This window comes from Balaenoptera ricei, chromosome 15, assembly GCF_028023285.1.
Source record: "Balaenoptera ricei isolate mBalRic1 chromosome 15, mBalRic1.hap2, whole genome shotgun sequence".
Lineage (NCBI taxonomy): Eukaryota > Metazoa > Chordata > Mammalia > Artiodactyla > Balaenopteridae > Balaenoptera > Balaenoptera ricei.
In genome coordinates, this window is record NC_082653.1 from 14,358,096 (window position 1) to 14,372,542 (window position 14,447).

A 14,447-nucleotide genomic window follows, 5' to 3' on the forward strand; every position below is an offset into this window, starting at 1 on the left:
ATGCCTTCGATTACCCAGTCACCCCATACATCCCCCCCAAACAGGTATCCACTTTTATTGGTTTCTCGGGTAATCTTCCAGAGTTTCCATAAGCAAATACAAGCAGATACTATATGTTTTCTGGTGACTGGTCTCCCTGACAGATACCATTTTGTATAGTAACAGGTATTTTTGTAAGGTAGATTTCCATAGGAGGGATTTCTTTTCTTTTTATTTTTTTAAATTAATTTATTTATTTTTGGCTGCATTGGGTCCTTGTTGCTGCGCGTGGGCTTTTCTCTAGTTGCGTCGACCAGGGGCTACTCTTCGTTGCGGTGTGCCGGCTTCTCATTGCGGTGGCTTCTCTTGTTGCGGAGCACGGGCTCTAGGCGTGTGGGCTCAGTAGTTGTGGCTCACGGGCTCTAGAGCGCAGGCTCAGTAGTTGTGGCTCACGGGCTTAGCTGCTCCGCGGCTTGTGGGATCTTCCCGGACCAGGGCTCAAACCCGTGTCCCCTGCATTGGCAGGCGGATTCTCAACCACTGCGCCACCAGGGAAGCCCCATAGGAGGGATTTCTGGGTCAGAGAATAAACACTTTATTTTAATAGATACTGTCGAGTCGTTCTCCATAGGAATTGCACTAATTTGTTCCCCCATTTACAATGTATGAGAGTGTCTGTTTCCATGCAGCAAAGTGGATTTTTGCCAATCTGATAAGAGAAAAATAATTTGCGTTTATTTTAGAAGTAATTTTGAGAAACTTTTCATATTGAGGAGCAATATGAAAACTTTTCATATATTCATGGGTGACCCTGGTATTTCCTTTCCTGTGAATTGTTAAACTGTGTGTTTATATCCTTTGTACATTTAAAAAATTGATTGTTGGTCTTGGTTTTATTGATTTTGAGTACTCTTTCTATATTAAAAGATTAGTGCTTATTTTGAGTATGAGTTGCATATATTTTTTCCTGATTTTTTACTTTCCTTATAGTGCTTTCTTTCATGCAGAATTTTTTAGAAACATTTTATGTAGATGAATTTATCAATCTTTTCTTATGTGGCTTCTGAATTTTCAATTACAGTTAGAAAGGTCTTCCCATTATAGGAGTTATAAAAGAATAATTCCATGTTTTCTTCTAGTATTTTAATATTTTTTATGTTTAAATTTTTTATCTATTTGGAGCTTATCCTTAGGATGCAGTGTAAGGACCCAACCTTGGGGTACAGGTTTGGATCCAACTTTTTTTTGGTTCCAGTTGGCCATCCAGTTGTCCTGATACCATTTACTGACACACAGACATTTTTAATTTTAATGAAGTCAGTTTATCTATTTTTGGTTGCTTGTGCTTTTCGTATCATGTCTAAGAAATATTTGCCTAATCTGAAGCCATGAAAATTTACCCTTATGTTTTCTTCGAAAAAATGTTACAGGTCTAGCTCTTCTTCTATTTAGGTCTTTGATCCATTTTGAGTTAAATTTTGTATGTGGTATGAGGTAGGGGTCCATGTTCATCCTCTTGCATGTGGCTATCCAGTTGTCTTAGCACCATTTGATGAAAGACTATTCTTTCCCCATTGAATGGTGTTGGTACCCTTATCAAAAATCAACTGACCATAGAAATGTGGGTTTATTTCTGGACTCTCAATTCGATTCCATTGATCTGTATGTCTAACATCAATGACTGAATAGGTCATCTTTTCTACACCAAGCTGGGATACCAACTTTATCATAGATTAAATCCCCATTTATGGTTTTGTCTATTTCTGGACTTTCTATTTTATTTCCTTGGTTTGTCTGTTTATTCATGAGTCTGTTTGACCCCCTAGAGGATTTTAAACCTGGGAGCCATATGATCAGATTCACATTTTTAAAAGACTATCCAGGCTATAGGTGGGCAGAACAGATTTTAGAAAGGGAACATAGAGGCAGGCAGACCACTCAGCAGGCTGTTGCAGAGTCTCCAAAACAGAGATAGTGAGACCTGGCCAGATGGTGGTGGGGTAGGTGAGACGTTAGTTAGACTGCAGTGGCCACTCCTAACCTCCCCACTTTCTGTTTCAGGGGCTGGAGGAAGAAGAAATCTGAGATCAGAAGTGATGCAGAAAATAGGGCTCGAGCCATGATTCAGGAGGAATTCCAGAACCTGGGGCCCATCAAGTACGTGGCACAGAGGTCCTCAGGGTGGGAAGAGAGCCAGGTACTAGACTTTCAGGAGAGCTACCTCTTGGCTTAATCCCTGACCCCCTTGGAGACTGAGTCCCAAGGGGATTTCAGGACCAGTGGCCTGGGAGCCTAGAGATGGAGGGTAGGGAGATGACTTACACAGTCAGCTCTTGCCCTGTCACTGGGGTAGATACCCTGAGGACCAGTAAGCCTCTCAGGTTGAACTTGGAGGGGGAACCTGTCACCTTCCCGCCTAATGCACACTTTCCTTCCTGGTTCATGGAATACCCGATGCTGCCTTGGGTGGCTTCCAGAACCTTGTTTAGCGCGTATTTCTCACATAGTGAAAATAACTAAGAGTTAGCAGGCCTTCACACAAGGTCTGACTCTGCCACTAATTTCTTGTGTAGCCTTGGGCAAGGCACTAACCCTCTCTGGGCCCTGCTCCCTGATCTGTGAAATGGGCACATTGGGTAGATATTTGCTCCAACATTCAGGGATTCTCTCTTTCTGCCTCTGTCTACCCCTCTCTCCATGTCTGTCCCTCTCTGTCTGTCCCCCTCTGTATGTATGACTGTTCCTCTCTCTTTGCCTAACTCTCTGTTTCTGTCAGTTTCCTTTCTCTCTGCTTTTCTGACTCTGTCTCTGTTTCACTTTCTTTTCCTCTCTGGATTGTCCCTAGGACTCTGGGAAATTCCCAGTGGGAAGGATATGAATGGTTTGTGGGGAGGGGTGCCTGATGCTCAGGAAGGATCCTAGGGCAGCATGGGAGCCCCGGGAAAGGAATCACTTACACCTGGGACACCACTCCCCACACTCTCGGGACCACCTGGGGAGTGAACTACTTCCAGCTTTCAGAGGTAGGGCCTGGCCCAGTCACACCCAGTGGGCCCCTGCCCGAGGGCTTCCTGTGCTGTGGTCCGGCCACAGCCCACGGTCACCATGGTGTCTGCATCTCTGTGCCACAGGTTTGCTGAACAGGCCGTGTTCATCCTTTTCTGCATATTCGCCATCCTCCTCTTCTCCCGGGACCCGAAGTTCATCCCCGGCTGGGCCAGCCTCTTCACCCCTGGGTGAGACTCTGGGGACCCATGGGATGGAGTTCAACAGGGAAGACACGGGGCTGGGCCGCCGGAGCTGAGGAGGCAGTGCAGCTGGGGAGAACTGGGCTAGGTTTCCACCTTTCATCCGTGTAATTATTAACAGTTCCTTCTTTTGCCCTCAAAAGAGTTTAGGTTTGGATGATAAAACATTTAGGGTCTCATGTGTTACAAGCTTTGCGTTTGGAATCAGACAGAACTGGGTTCGAATGCCAGCTCCGCCACTTACAAACTGTGCAACCCTGAGCACAGTTTCATTCATTCATTCACTCAAACAACTTTTATTGAGCACCTATTTTGTGTTAAACATTACTCCAGAGCTGGGGACAGAGATAAAAGCAAATAGACAACAAAATAACTGCAAATTGTAATGAGTGCTATGAAAGGAGGAGTGAGAGGGTTATATTATAAAAGAATGGAGTGGGGGGCATTGACTTTGGATAGTTCTGGAAAGAACCAAAATTTAGGAAGAGTAAAAATTAGAGACACACTGGGAATATCTACTAAAAGCCTGAGGTGGAAATCAACATTTGAAGAACTGAAAGAAACCCAGTGTAACCAGGGCCTGGTGGGAGGGAGGAAAATTGGCAGACATGTGACTGGAAGGGCAGGTGAGGACCAGACCATGAAGGGTCTTGTTGGACATGCTAAGAGTTTTGGTCTTGTTGTTTTTTTTTTTTTTATGGGAGATCAGTAGCAAGCTATTGGAGGGTTTTAAGGCACTTAACCTCTCTGTGCTTCAGCGTTCTCATCTGTAAAATGGCGTTGTAAATAGTCCAATTTTCATTGAATTGTTCTAAGGAGCAGTGAGTTAATACATGTCAAGTGATTAGAAGGGCACCTAGAAAGAGCTCAATCAAATGTTAGCTGTATTTATTAGGGAATGGATAGTGGGGGCAAAATATAGGTGGGGAGAACAGTTAGGAGCTATACCACCATCTAGATGATCCCAGCGGTCGTCAAACCAAGGCTCATGGACCAAATCTGGTCCACCGCTTGTTTTTGAATTTTTTTAAATGTTTTTAAGTGGCTAGAGGAAAGTCAAAAGACAAATAACATTTTGTGACACATGAACATTATATGAAATTCAAATTTCAGTATCTACAAATAAAGTTTTATTGGAACACAGCCACACCTATTCATTTACGTATTGTCTGTGGCTGTTTTCGTATTGTGTGCCCTTTATAGGAGATGTTTACTGAACCCTGGTTGAGGACGAAGGCTTCGATGGCTTGAATGAAAGTGGTGGCAATGGAGATGTAGTGGACAAGATATATTTCAAAGTTGGAAATGATAGGACTTGCTACTGGGTGGGATTTGGGGGCATGAGGGAAAGGAGTACCTGCATAGGTGGGTAGTTGGAAAATAACATTTCTTTAGGGGGTTGGGGGTGGCTTATCAACAGTTCCATTTTGGAGTTGTTTTAGACGTGTCAAGTCTAGAATGCCTTTCAAATACTGCAAAGGGTAGTTGGATGCGCAAGCCTGAAGCTCAGAGGAGTCAGGTTGCAGATATAAATCTGAGGGTCACCATATAAATTTCCAATTTAAATCCCTAGGAATTGATGGGCTCAGCCAGGGAAAGCATATAGGAGCATAGAGAAGACTCTGAGGAACCCCAACATTTAGGAGCTGTATAGAGAATGATCCCATTAGAGAAAATGGAGAAGAAGCAGTCAACGAGGTAGGGGGAAACACTGGAGCAACGGACTAGCGCAGGCCAAGAGAGGGGAGTGTTTAAGGAAAGAGTGAGTGGGCAAATGTGTCAAATTCTGGTGTGAGTTAGAACACGATTAGATGGAAGATATGTCCTCTGGATTTGGCGAGCTCTGATGATTTTGATCAGCACCATCCAATAGAGATGTAATGTGAACCACAAATGTAACTTTAAATTTTTTAGTAGTCACATACAAAAGTAAAAAAAAAAAAATACAGATGAAATTAATTTGAATAATGTATTTTATTTAACACTATATCATTTCAATATGTAATCCATACAATAAATTATTGTTGAGCTAGTTTACATTCTTTTTTCCACACTAAATCTTCAAAATCTGATGTGTGTTTTACACTTGCCACATTTAGTCTTGTCACATTTCAAGTGTCCACTAGACACATGTGGCTCATGGTGACCATACTGGATAGAGCAGCCCTACACACTTCACCCTCTGAGCCTCAGACTCCCCCCACCCCTGGTAAAATGGGGGATATACGTTCCAATTTCATGAGGGTTCTTATGAGGAAGAAACAATATAATATCATGGAGCCAAAGGAAGTGGCTCTTATTACCATTCTTTTATTTTTCCAAAATGTAGGTACTTTGGGTTTGTTTTCAAATGAAAACTGGTGTTATAAACATTCCAACAATAGTTAAAATCACTTAGAACCTCAGTCTCCAGTTCTGATGTACGTCTTTTTTCTGACTTAAAAAATACCTGTCTGGGAACTGTTCTACATCTTGATCGCATTGGTGGTTACAGGACCATATACATTAGGCAAAACTCATTGAACTATATCCTTAAAATGGGTGCATTTTATGGCATGTTAATTATACCTCAATTCAACTAATTTTAAAACACATGCAAACTCACTAAAAAGAAGCCTAGCAAACACAAGAATTTTTTAAACAGAAATGTGATTACAGTAAACGTAGTATTTGTTGGTTTTTTAACTTTTTATTGTATATTGGAGTAGAGTTGATTAACGATGTTGTGATAGTTTCAGGTGTACAGCAAAGTGATTCAGTTATACATATACATGAAACATAGTATTTGTGATCTGCTTTTTTCTTTGTTGTTTAGTTACAAAATTATGCTCGTTATAAAAAACTCAAACAATGCTAAATTGAAAAAGTAAAAGTTAGTTTTCCTTCATTCGCCAGAGATTATCACAATTAACAGTTTGGTGTATAACATTTCAGATACAAACACAACCCATATTAATACATACACACATACATATATGTTTACATATAACAAAAAATTGGAAAATACAATAATATGCTCATAGACAACTTGCTATTTCTGACCTACTTCATTCTTTTTAAACAGTGCATTGTAGTCTATAGAATGGGCACATCTTAATTTATTTAACCAATTCCTTTTTGGATCGTGTCCAATACTGCAAATAAAAACTTGCTTTTTTTTTTCTTAATGTACAAGGTAACTTGGTTGTATTTCCATGTCAAATGTAACAATTGATATTATCTTTTATCCTTTTTGTGAACAGCTGAGGGGTATTTCATTATATATATTGTAATACACAATGTATTTAAACATGTCCCTGCTAAAAATCCTCCATTTTTTCTAATCTTATCAATAATGAACGTCCCGGTACATAATCTGTGTACAAGAGCCCAATTATTTCCTGAGGATAAATTCCTAGAGGTACAACAACTGGATTAAGGGGTATTCACATGTAAAGTTTTGAAATGTATTGCCAGCAAGTGTTTCTCAACATCCTCGTTAGATATTATCACCCTTTTCACGTTTTGCCTGTCTGTTAGCATGTGTTTTGATCTGTATTTCTCTATTACAGTGATATTGACCATCTTTTCCAGTTTCTTGGCTGTTTGAATACTCTTAATCCCAAATATGTGGGCTGAAAGCCCTTTGTTGGCACTTGGCTCTGTGCTTCATTGAACTTGGAGCCAGATGTATCTGAGTTCAAGGCCATCTCCTCTACAGACTATGGTCTGGCCCTGAGCAAGTTGCTATTGCTCTTGGAGCCTCAGATTCCTCATCTGAAATGGAAGATGCCTGCCCTCAAGGGCTGTTTCTGAGACTTCTGTGGGCTTCATGTCTCCATAGGACATGTTGTGGATCCTTGCAAGGTGGTAGTGAGGTTTTGAGGGGCTATGAGGTGGGCTCCATCTGGGCTCTGCTGGTGTGAATGGCCTGCATCTCCATGTACTAAGCTGCCCATCCCAGGAGGAATGCAAGCAGGAGCCGAACAAATACATACAGGACTGTTACAGGAGCCCCGGTTATGGTGATGCATGGGGGTACCATAGACCCCAACCTTCTGTGGCTCTCAGATTCTCCCCTCTTTGATCAAGTCCCTCTTCCTAGGGTCCTTGAAATGGGAGGATAAACATTTGTTTGGCTCAAGCAGAGTCTAAATGCCCCAGGGAGCAGTGGATAAAGAGCTTCTGCATCCATGGGTGGTTGCATCCCTGCTGATTGCAGTGCAGAACAGAATCCGGTGGCCTCCAACAATGTCCCCTTCACTGTGGGCCTAATTCCCTTCGACAAATCCTCATTTGCAAATCTGCCAAACCTTGGCCTGCTGAGATGCCCAGGGTCACATGCTTTGGGGCCTTGTCATTGTAGGTTTATTTCTGATGCTGTCACTGGCGTGTCCATTGTCACCATCTTGTTCTTCTTCCCGTCCCAAAAGCCATCTCTCAAGTGGTGGTTTGACTTTAAAGGTAAGGTGGGCAAGGCTGGGGTGTCGGTGGCCTGGAGCGTGGTAATCAGTGGCCTGAAGGCAGGGCCCTCCTGGGACTGACAGCCCTATTGTACTAATCACGTGGTGCTGCTTCTTCCCTTTCCCTGTCTGAGCATTTACCATGTCTGGGTACTCAGTGCTGCCAGAGGTGACAGTCCAGGGCAGGGATTAGCAATTATAGTCCATGGGCCAAATCCAGCTGGCTGGCTGTTTTTATACAGCCTGTGAGCTAAGAATAATGGCTTCCACATTCTTAAAATGGTTGAAAAGAATCAAAAGAAAAATATTTCATGACTCGTGAACATGGCATGAAATTCAAATTTGTGTCCACAAATAAAATGTTTTAAATTTCTTCAATAAGAGGTTTGCGGACATCTATTAATATTTTCTTTAGTCATGTAAGTACCTATAAAATAGCCTCGACTTTGCCCGGAAAAACTCTGGGCCCAAAGCAGGAGTTGCAAGTCAGTTGCCTAAGGGCCCAGAGATGAAAACCGCAAGCTGGGTTTAAACAGATAGCAAGTGGTGGGGGAACTGAGGCAAAACTGGCTATAGGCATTCAGATTCAGCCTCAGGGAATCACTGAGCCCTCCACACCAAACTGCCTGTAGGCTGGCCTTCAGATCACCAATCTGTGACCCCACCGGAATTCCAGCCAGTGTCTGCAGAGGAAGGTGCCAACACCTGCCACCTGTGACAGAGGCTGTGACTGGCCCATCTCCATCTGGGGCAGTGGGATGAGCTCTGGACCAGGAGTCAGAAACTAGGGGGTCATGATCCAACTATCTTCTATTGTTGGAAAAAAATAGCATATTACACAGGACAGCTCCAGTTTTCAGGAGGAGTGGGGTTTTGTGTGTGTGCAGTACGGCATACGGACCAGTAGGGAGCCGATTTCCCAGGGACGCACAGAAAGTTACTGTAGCAGAGCTGGACCTCGAGGAGCCTAGCCCTGGGTCCGAGGGGGCTTAGGGTGTGGCCTCTGAGGCTCTGCCACTGAACGGGGTTCAGTTATTCTCTTCCTCTCTGCTTCTCTGTCCTACGGCCAGCCGGCATTCCTCACCATCCACTCTCGGTATCATTTCTTGGTCTGTTCAGAGTTTCTACTGCTTCTGAGTTTTGGCATCTTGGTGGCTTCTGCTTCATCCTAGTTGCCGCTTCACTGTAACTCCTGTTTCCTGGTGGGGTGGCGCCCTCTCCTTCACAGTACCTAATCCCACCGCTCCTGCTACTTCCTGCCTCCTGTTTCTGTCTCTCGAAGCATCGAGTCCCACACACCCTCTGCTTCCTCGTAGCAGCTACTCTCTTAAAGGGTTTACTCCTTCTCCGGGTGTGTCTGCTCCCTCCGAGCCACTGCCTCCTCACGGTACCTATTTCCTCATACGTTCTGCTTCCTCAGAACTCAGCCCACTCACGGCCTCCATATCACCCGGCCCTCTCTCTCTGTCCGCTCTTGCATCTTCAGTTATCACTTCTCTTCACCGAGTTGTCGCTCTACTTCCTACTGATGCTTCTGAGAGTCAGAAACTGCTTGGTCCAGCTTGTTCTTATAAAAGCAGATCGCTTCCTACTGTGTCACCTCGTAGCCTCATAGCTTCCTGGCCAGCCTGTGGCCTGGCTGCTCTAGATCAGGTACCCAGCCATGGTTCTGTCACCTGTGGGTGGGCTCATAAGGCCCAGAGCTTCCTCTCAGCTGGGACTGTGGGGAGGGCACTATGGCATAGATGTGCGGAATCCCAGCTGTGTTACGAATTTGCTGGGTGACCTTGAGAAAGTTCCTATACCCTCTGGGCCTTGCTTTCCCAGTTAGGAAGTGAGTGGGGCCCTTAGTCACTTTTCACCCCTGGCTTTAGCAGTTCTCTAGGACATGTCCAAACTCAAACGCCACATAACATTTTTGTGTGCCGCTGATTGGATGCAAGAGAATGTGTTTGGTGAAACTTGGCCCTCCCTGTCCATCTCTCCTTTCACATTTTTGAAACAGAGGACAGTTTCTGTATTACAAGGAAAACAGCAGCAGAGGATGATCGTAATTGGCAAGACCTTCAGTGTCAGAGCCTGGTGGGATCTGTGGAAAACAGCCAAGCCAATGTCCAAATAAAGGGGGCAGCTGTTACTCAGTCTCCCCTGACTGTCACTGTGTAGGAAAGCACGACTAGTTTTGCCAGATTTGCTGATTTTTTAAGAGAAGCAAAGAATCTGGAATTTTATGAAATCTCCCTGATTTTAAACTTTGGCAACTAACACTGGAAAACGAATACTACGTGGGCCCATCCAGTAGTGTTAAAACACATCTCTAGGTTGGATCTGGCCCATGGAGTGTAGCATCCTGCCTCAGCTGAGGGTTCTTTGAACTGGAGTTTTCAGTGTTGCCCAGTGGGTGGGGAGAGGGAATTCCATCCGCACTGCCCATCCTTCGGCAACCAGTGGGCCCGTGCAGACTTGGCTGAAATGATACTTTCTAGTACTCAACACCCATGTCTTACAGGCAGCCTTAGAGAGTGGTCAGTCAGTTTCCACGGAGAGAAAGTGACTTGATCAAGGTCACACAGCTAGGTAAAAAGAGACAGGAGGTGGAACCCAGACATCCAAGCCAACCTTGATTTTCTTATCTTACCCACTGTCTTCCATTCTTCTATGGATCTGAGTTGCACTTGCAACTCCCTTTATGGTCAGTCAGCAAGTATTGATGCTCTGCCCACTATGTGCCAGGCATTGTGCTTGTGGTTGAACAATAATGATGGTGATGATGATGATGATGTTGATGATGAGGATGATGTTGATGATGATGATGATGATGTGGATGATGAGGATGATGTTGTTAATGGTGATGATGATGATGATGTGGATGATGATGATGATGTGGATGATGATGATGATGAGGATGTGGATGATGAGGATGATGATGATGTGGATGGTGATGATGAGGATGAGGATGATGATGTGGATGGTGATGATGAGGATGAGGATGATGATGATGAGGAGGAGGAGGAGGAGGATGTTGATGATGATGAGGATGATGATGTGGATGGTGAGGAGGAGGAAGAGGAGGTGGAGGGTGTTGTTGATGAGGAGGAGGAGAATGATGTGGATGATGATGATGAGGATGATGTGGATGATGATGAGGATGATGTTGATGATGATGATGATGAGGATGTGGATGGTGATGTGGATGGCGAGGAGGAGAAAGAGGAGGTGGAGGGTGTTGATGATGATGAGGAGGAGGATGTGGATGATGATGATGATGATGATGTGGATGATGTGGATGATAATGATGATGATGATGTGGATGATGAGGATGTTGATGATGATGATGATGATGATGTGGATGGTGATGTGGATGGTGAGGAGGAGGAAGAGGAGGTGGAGGGTGTTGCTTGATGATGATGAGGAGGAGGATGTGGATGATGATGATGATGATGATGATGATGTGGATGATGAGGATGATGATGATGATGTGGATGATGTGGATGATGATGATGATGATGATGTGGATGATGAGGATGATGTGGATGGTGATGAGGATGATGATGTGGATGGTGATGTGGATGGTGAGGAGGAGGAAGAGGAGGTGGAGGGTGTTGTTGATGAGGAGGAGGAAGATGACCACCATGTGGATGGTGACAGCTTCCATTTCCTCTTTGCCCAACAAGCTCTTCCTCCAGATATCTGCATGGCTCACTCCATCACTCTATTCAGACTCTGTCCTAATGTCACCTCCCCAGAGAAGCCTTCTCTGACTACACCATCTATAAAAGCACCCCTCCTTTGTCACTCTGTCCCTTTCCTGTATTTTCTTTTTCTTCATAGCACATAAAATGTCCCAACATTATACGTTTATTGATTTATCACCTGCCTCACTTATTGGAATGTAAGTTTTCCAATGGGCAGGACTTTCTCTGTTTTCGCCACTTCCATATCCCCAGTGTCTAGAAGAGTGCTCGACACATGGTAGGTCCCCAATATACACTTGTTAAATAAATGACCGAGGACTTGCTCTGGGCCACATCCTGTGCTGAGCCCTTTGCATATATGGGCCCGTGTCATCTTCCCAACTGGCCTCTGAGAAGGTACTGTTGCTCCCTTTTGCAGATGAGGACACTGAGCCTCAGAGAGGTGGAGCCACTAGCGCAAGTCACATAGCCGAATGGCAGAGCCAGGGTTGAATTCTAGTTCCACCTCAAAGCCTGTGCTTTCAGCTACTGCTCTAGAAGGCAGCTGGCATAACGTGGAAGTGAGAAATTTAGACAGTTAGAGGCTGCACTTATGAGAAACAGTGACAAGGGCATGGTTGGATGGGAAAATAATAAAGGCAATAACAGCTAACGTTAATGGTAATGACCATATGGTGAGCCGTCTTATAAGCGCTCACGACTTAACTCACTTAACCTGCATTATGTTAAACTCATCTCAGGGCCTTCTGCCTCCCCTGTCCGACCCTGTAAAGTGAGTCACTTTACTTTTTCAGACCTTGGCTGTCTCTTTAATGAAATGCTATTTTATCGCCTGAAGGCAGAGGGCTGGGCCTCCTGACATCTCCAGCTGCCTCTTCTAGTTCTGGGCTTAAATCATACATTGTGTTTGGCCCAAGAATCCCCTGGTGGTGTGTGACATCTGAACCCAAGGGCTGCAAATTATCTAGGAGGGCCTTTATTAAGTAGCTTTGATTGTCTTTATTATCCAATTATTAACTTTTGTTTTAGAAAACCACGGTGTAAAATTTTGAAAAACACTGAAAAGGTGAAACAAAATATCAATGGGTACTTAACCAGGAACTGTCCTGACAGAGGGCGAACTGCTGTGAATGGGCCAGACCCATCCTCCTCCAGAGAGGCCGCTGGCAGCCCACGGTGAAGAGTGCCAGTTCAAGAGTGCTTATTCGGCACCAGGCACTGGGCTGTGTGTGTTGAATATATTATTCGACAAGTACTTATGGAGTGACTTCCAGGTGTCAGGCAGGGACACTGGGATACGGCTGCAAACTAAACAGAAACGTCCCTCCACTCACAGCTCCCTCGTTGCTTCATCAGTGCCCACAAGAACCCCCAGGTACTATTATTGTGTCAGGTATTGGCTGAGGATATGGGGGCTTAGAGGCAAGGTCACGTTTCAAGGGCACACAGTGAGCCAGGGTCCAGGAGGATGCTCTCAATGCAGGGATGACAAACTATAGCCCGTGGGCCAAATTGGGCTGCCACCCACTCTGTAAATAGAATTTCATGGAAACACTGCCACACCCACGTGTGTCCGTTTTGTCTGTGGCGCTTTCATGCTACCGTGGCAGCCTTGCTGCAACAGAGGCACGCAAAGCCTAAATTAGTCACTCTCCAACTCGCTACAGAAGACATTTGCCGACCCCTTGTTCTAACTACTGCAGACATGGCTGCTTTTGAAGAAATACAAATCATCCTGTATTTCCATGGACCAAACATTCCCTTGGTTTCTATTCTCCTGCATTCCCTTCCTCTTTTTTCCCTCTCTGTACACCTTCAGTTACAAAGAGGGCCTTTTCTCTTGTAAATGAGAGTGAAAGTAGTACTTACCCAGAAGGGCTGTTATGAGATTTAAAGGATGTTCTGCGTGTGGACTGCCCAGTTCCAGGAGATTCTCAAGCTGCATTCTGAGTAGAGCAGACGCCCCAAATCAGACGCTGGAGCCAGATTGTGGCTTCCTGGAGACCCCTGAGTGTCCCCACCAAGATGGGGCTGCTGGGGCCGGTATCCCCTCCTCCGGCTGACTGTCCTGAATGTGTGTTGGGTCCCCTCCCTGCCCGGGGGGGAAGGGTGTCCCCTTCCAGGCTAAGTGCCTTCTCTCTGCCCAGCTCCCAACACAGAGACAGAGCCCTTGCTGACGTGGAAGAAGGCTCAGGACACGGTGCCCTGGAACATCATCCTTCTCCTGGGAGGGGGCTTCGCCATGGCCAAAGGCTGTGAGGTAAGAGCAGCAAGCGGACTGCAGCCTGGGGAGGCGAGCGCCAGTCCCGGGGCAGCCGCAGAGGGCGCAGGCTACACGGGCCCCGCGGGCACCGCAGATTCCCCACCTGCCACATGGGGGTCATCAGAATGGACACCTCACAGCTCCATACTGTGCCTGGCGCTGCCCAGAAAGAGAGGAAAAAGGTACGATGGAGAATCGCAAGGAGCTTGCAGTGAGCATTACACTAGTACTACTACTAATATCATGACTAGAGGGTCCTGTGAGCACAGAAGAGTAACACCCTAGCAGGCTCACCCTGTACCAGGCACTGTTCAACGTGCTTTACACATATCGCATTTAAACTTCCCAGCAAGCCTATGAGATAGATGCCATCGCTATCCCCATTCTACAGATTAGGAAACTGAGGCACAGGGAGGTAAAGTAACTTGCCTGAGGCCACACAGCTATGTACTCAGGATTAGAATCCAGGTAGTTTGGCTCTAGAGCCTATGCTCTTGACCGCTATGTTAGGTGTTGTGAATATTAATTACTTGGTGTTACTATTAATGTTATTCTAGAGGGCTCTGTGAGCACAGAGGCAGAGCCGGGACTAGACTGAGGCGAGGGAGGCGCTGACAGAGCAGAATTTCTGGAGGCACGTGGTCTCAGCACAGCCAGCCCTGCTCAGAGGAAGTGCAGCTTCAGTGTCCAACATGTATCATAACATATTATCTCATTGAATCCTCACACTGGCTCTCAGGGTTAGGGAATATTTATTTAAAAAATTTTTTTTATTTTTAGCTGGGTTGGGTCTTCGTTGCTGCACACGGGCTTTCTCTAG

At 45.2% G+C, this 14,447-nt stretch overlaps 1 protein-coding gene across 4 annotated transcripts in view; it reads left to right on the top strand.

Annotated features, from left to right (window-relative positions):
* SLC13A3 (solute carrier family 13 member 3) overlaps nt 1-14,447 on the top strand; it is a 77,933-nt gene that overhangs the window by 49,798 nt on the left and 13,688 nt on the right. For 3 of the 4 annotated variants that reach the window (XM_059896857.1, XM_059896858.1, XM_059896859.1), the window contains 4 exons: nt 2,041-2,136; nt 3,111-3,215; nt 7,573-7,670; nt 13,512-13,624. In XM_059896857.1, the coding sequence (XP_059752840.1) occupies nt 2,041-2,136; nt 3,111-3,215; nt 7,573-7,670; nt 13,512-13,624 (412 nt within the window). The remainder of the gene's footprint in view (nt 1-2,040; nt 2,137-3,110; nt 3,216-7,572; nt 7,671-13,511; nt 13,625-14,447) is intronic. The other variant, XM_059896860.1, reaches the window with a different exon arrangement.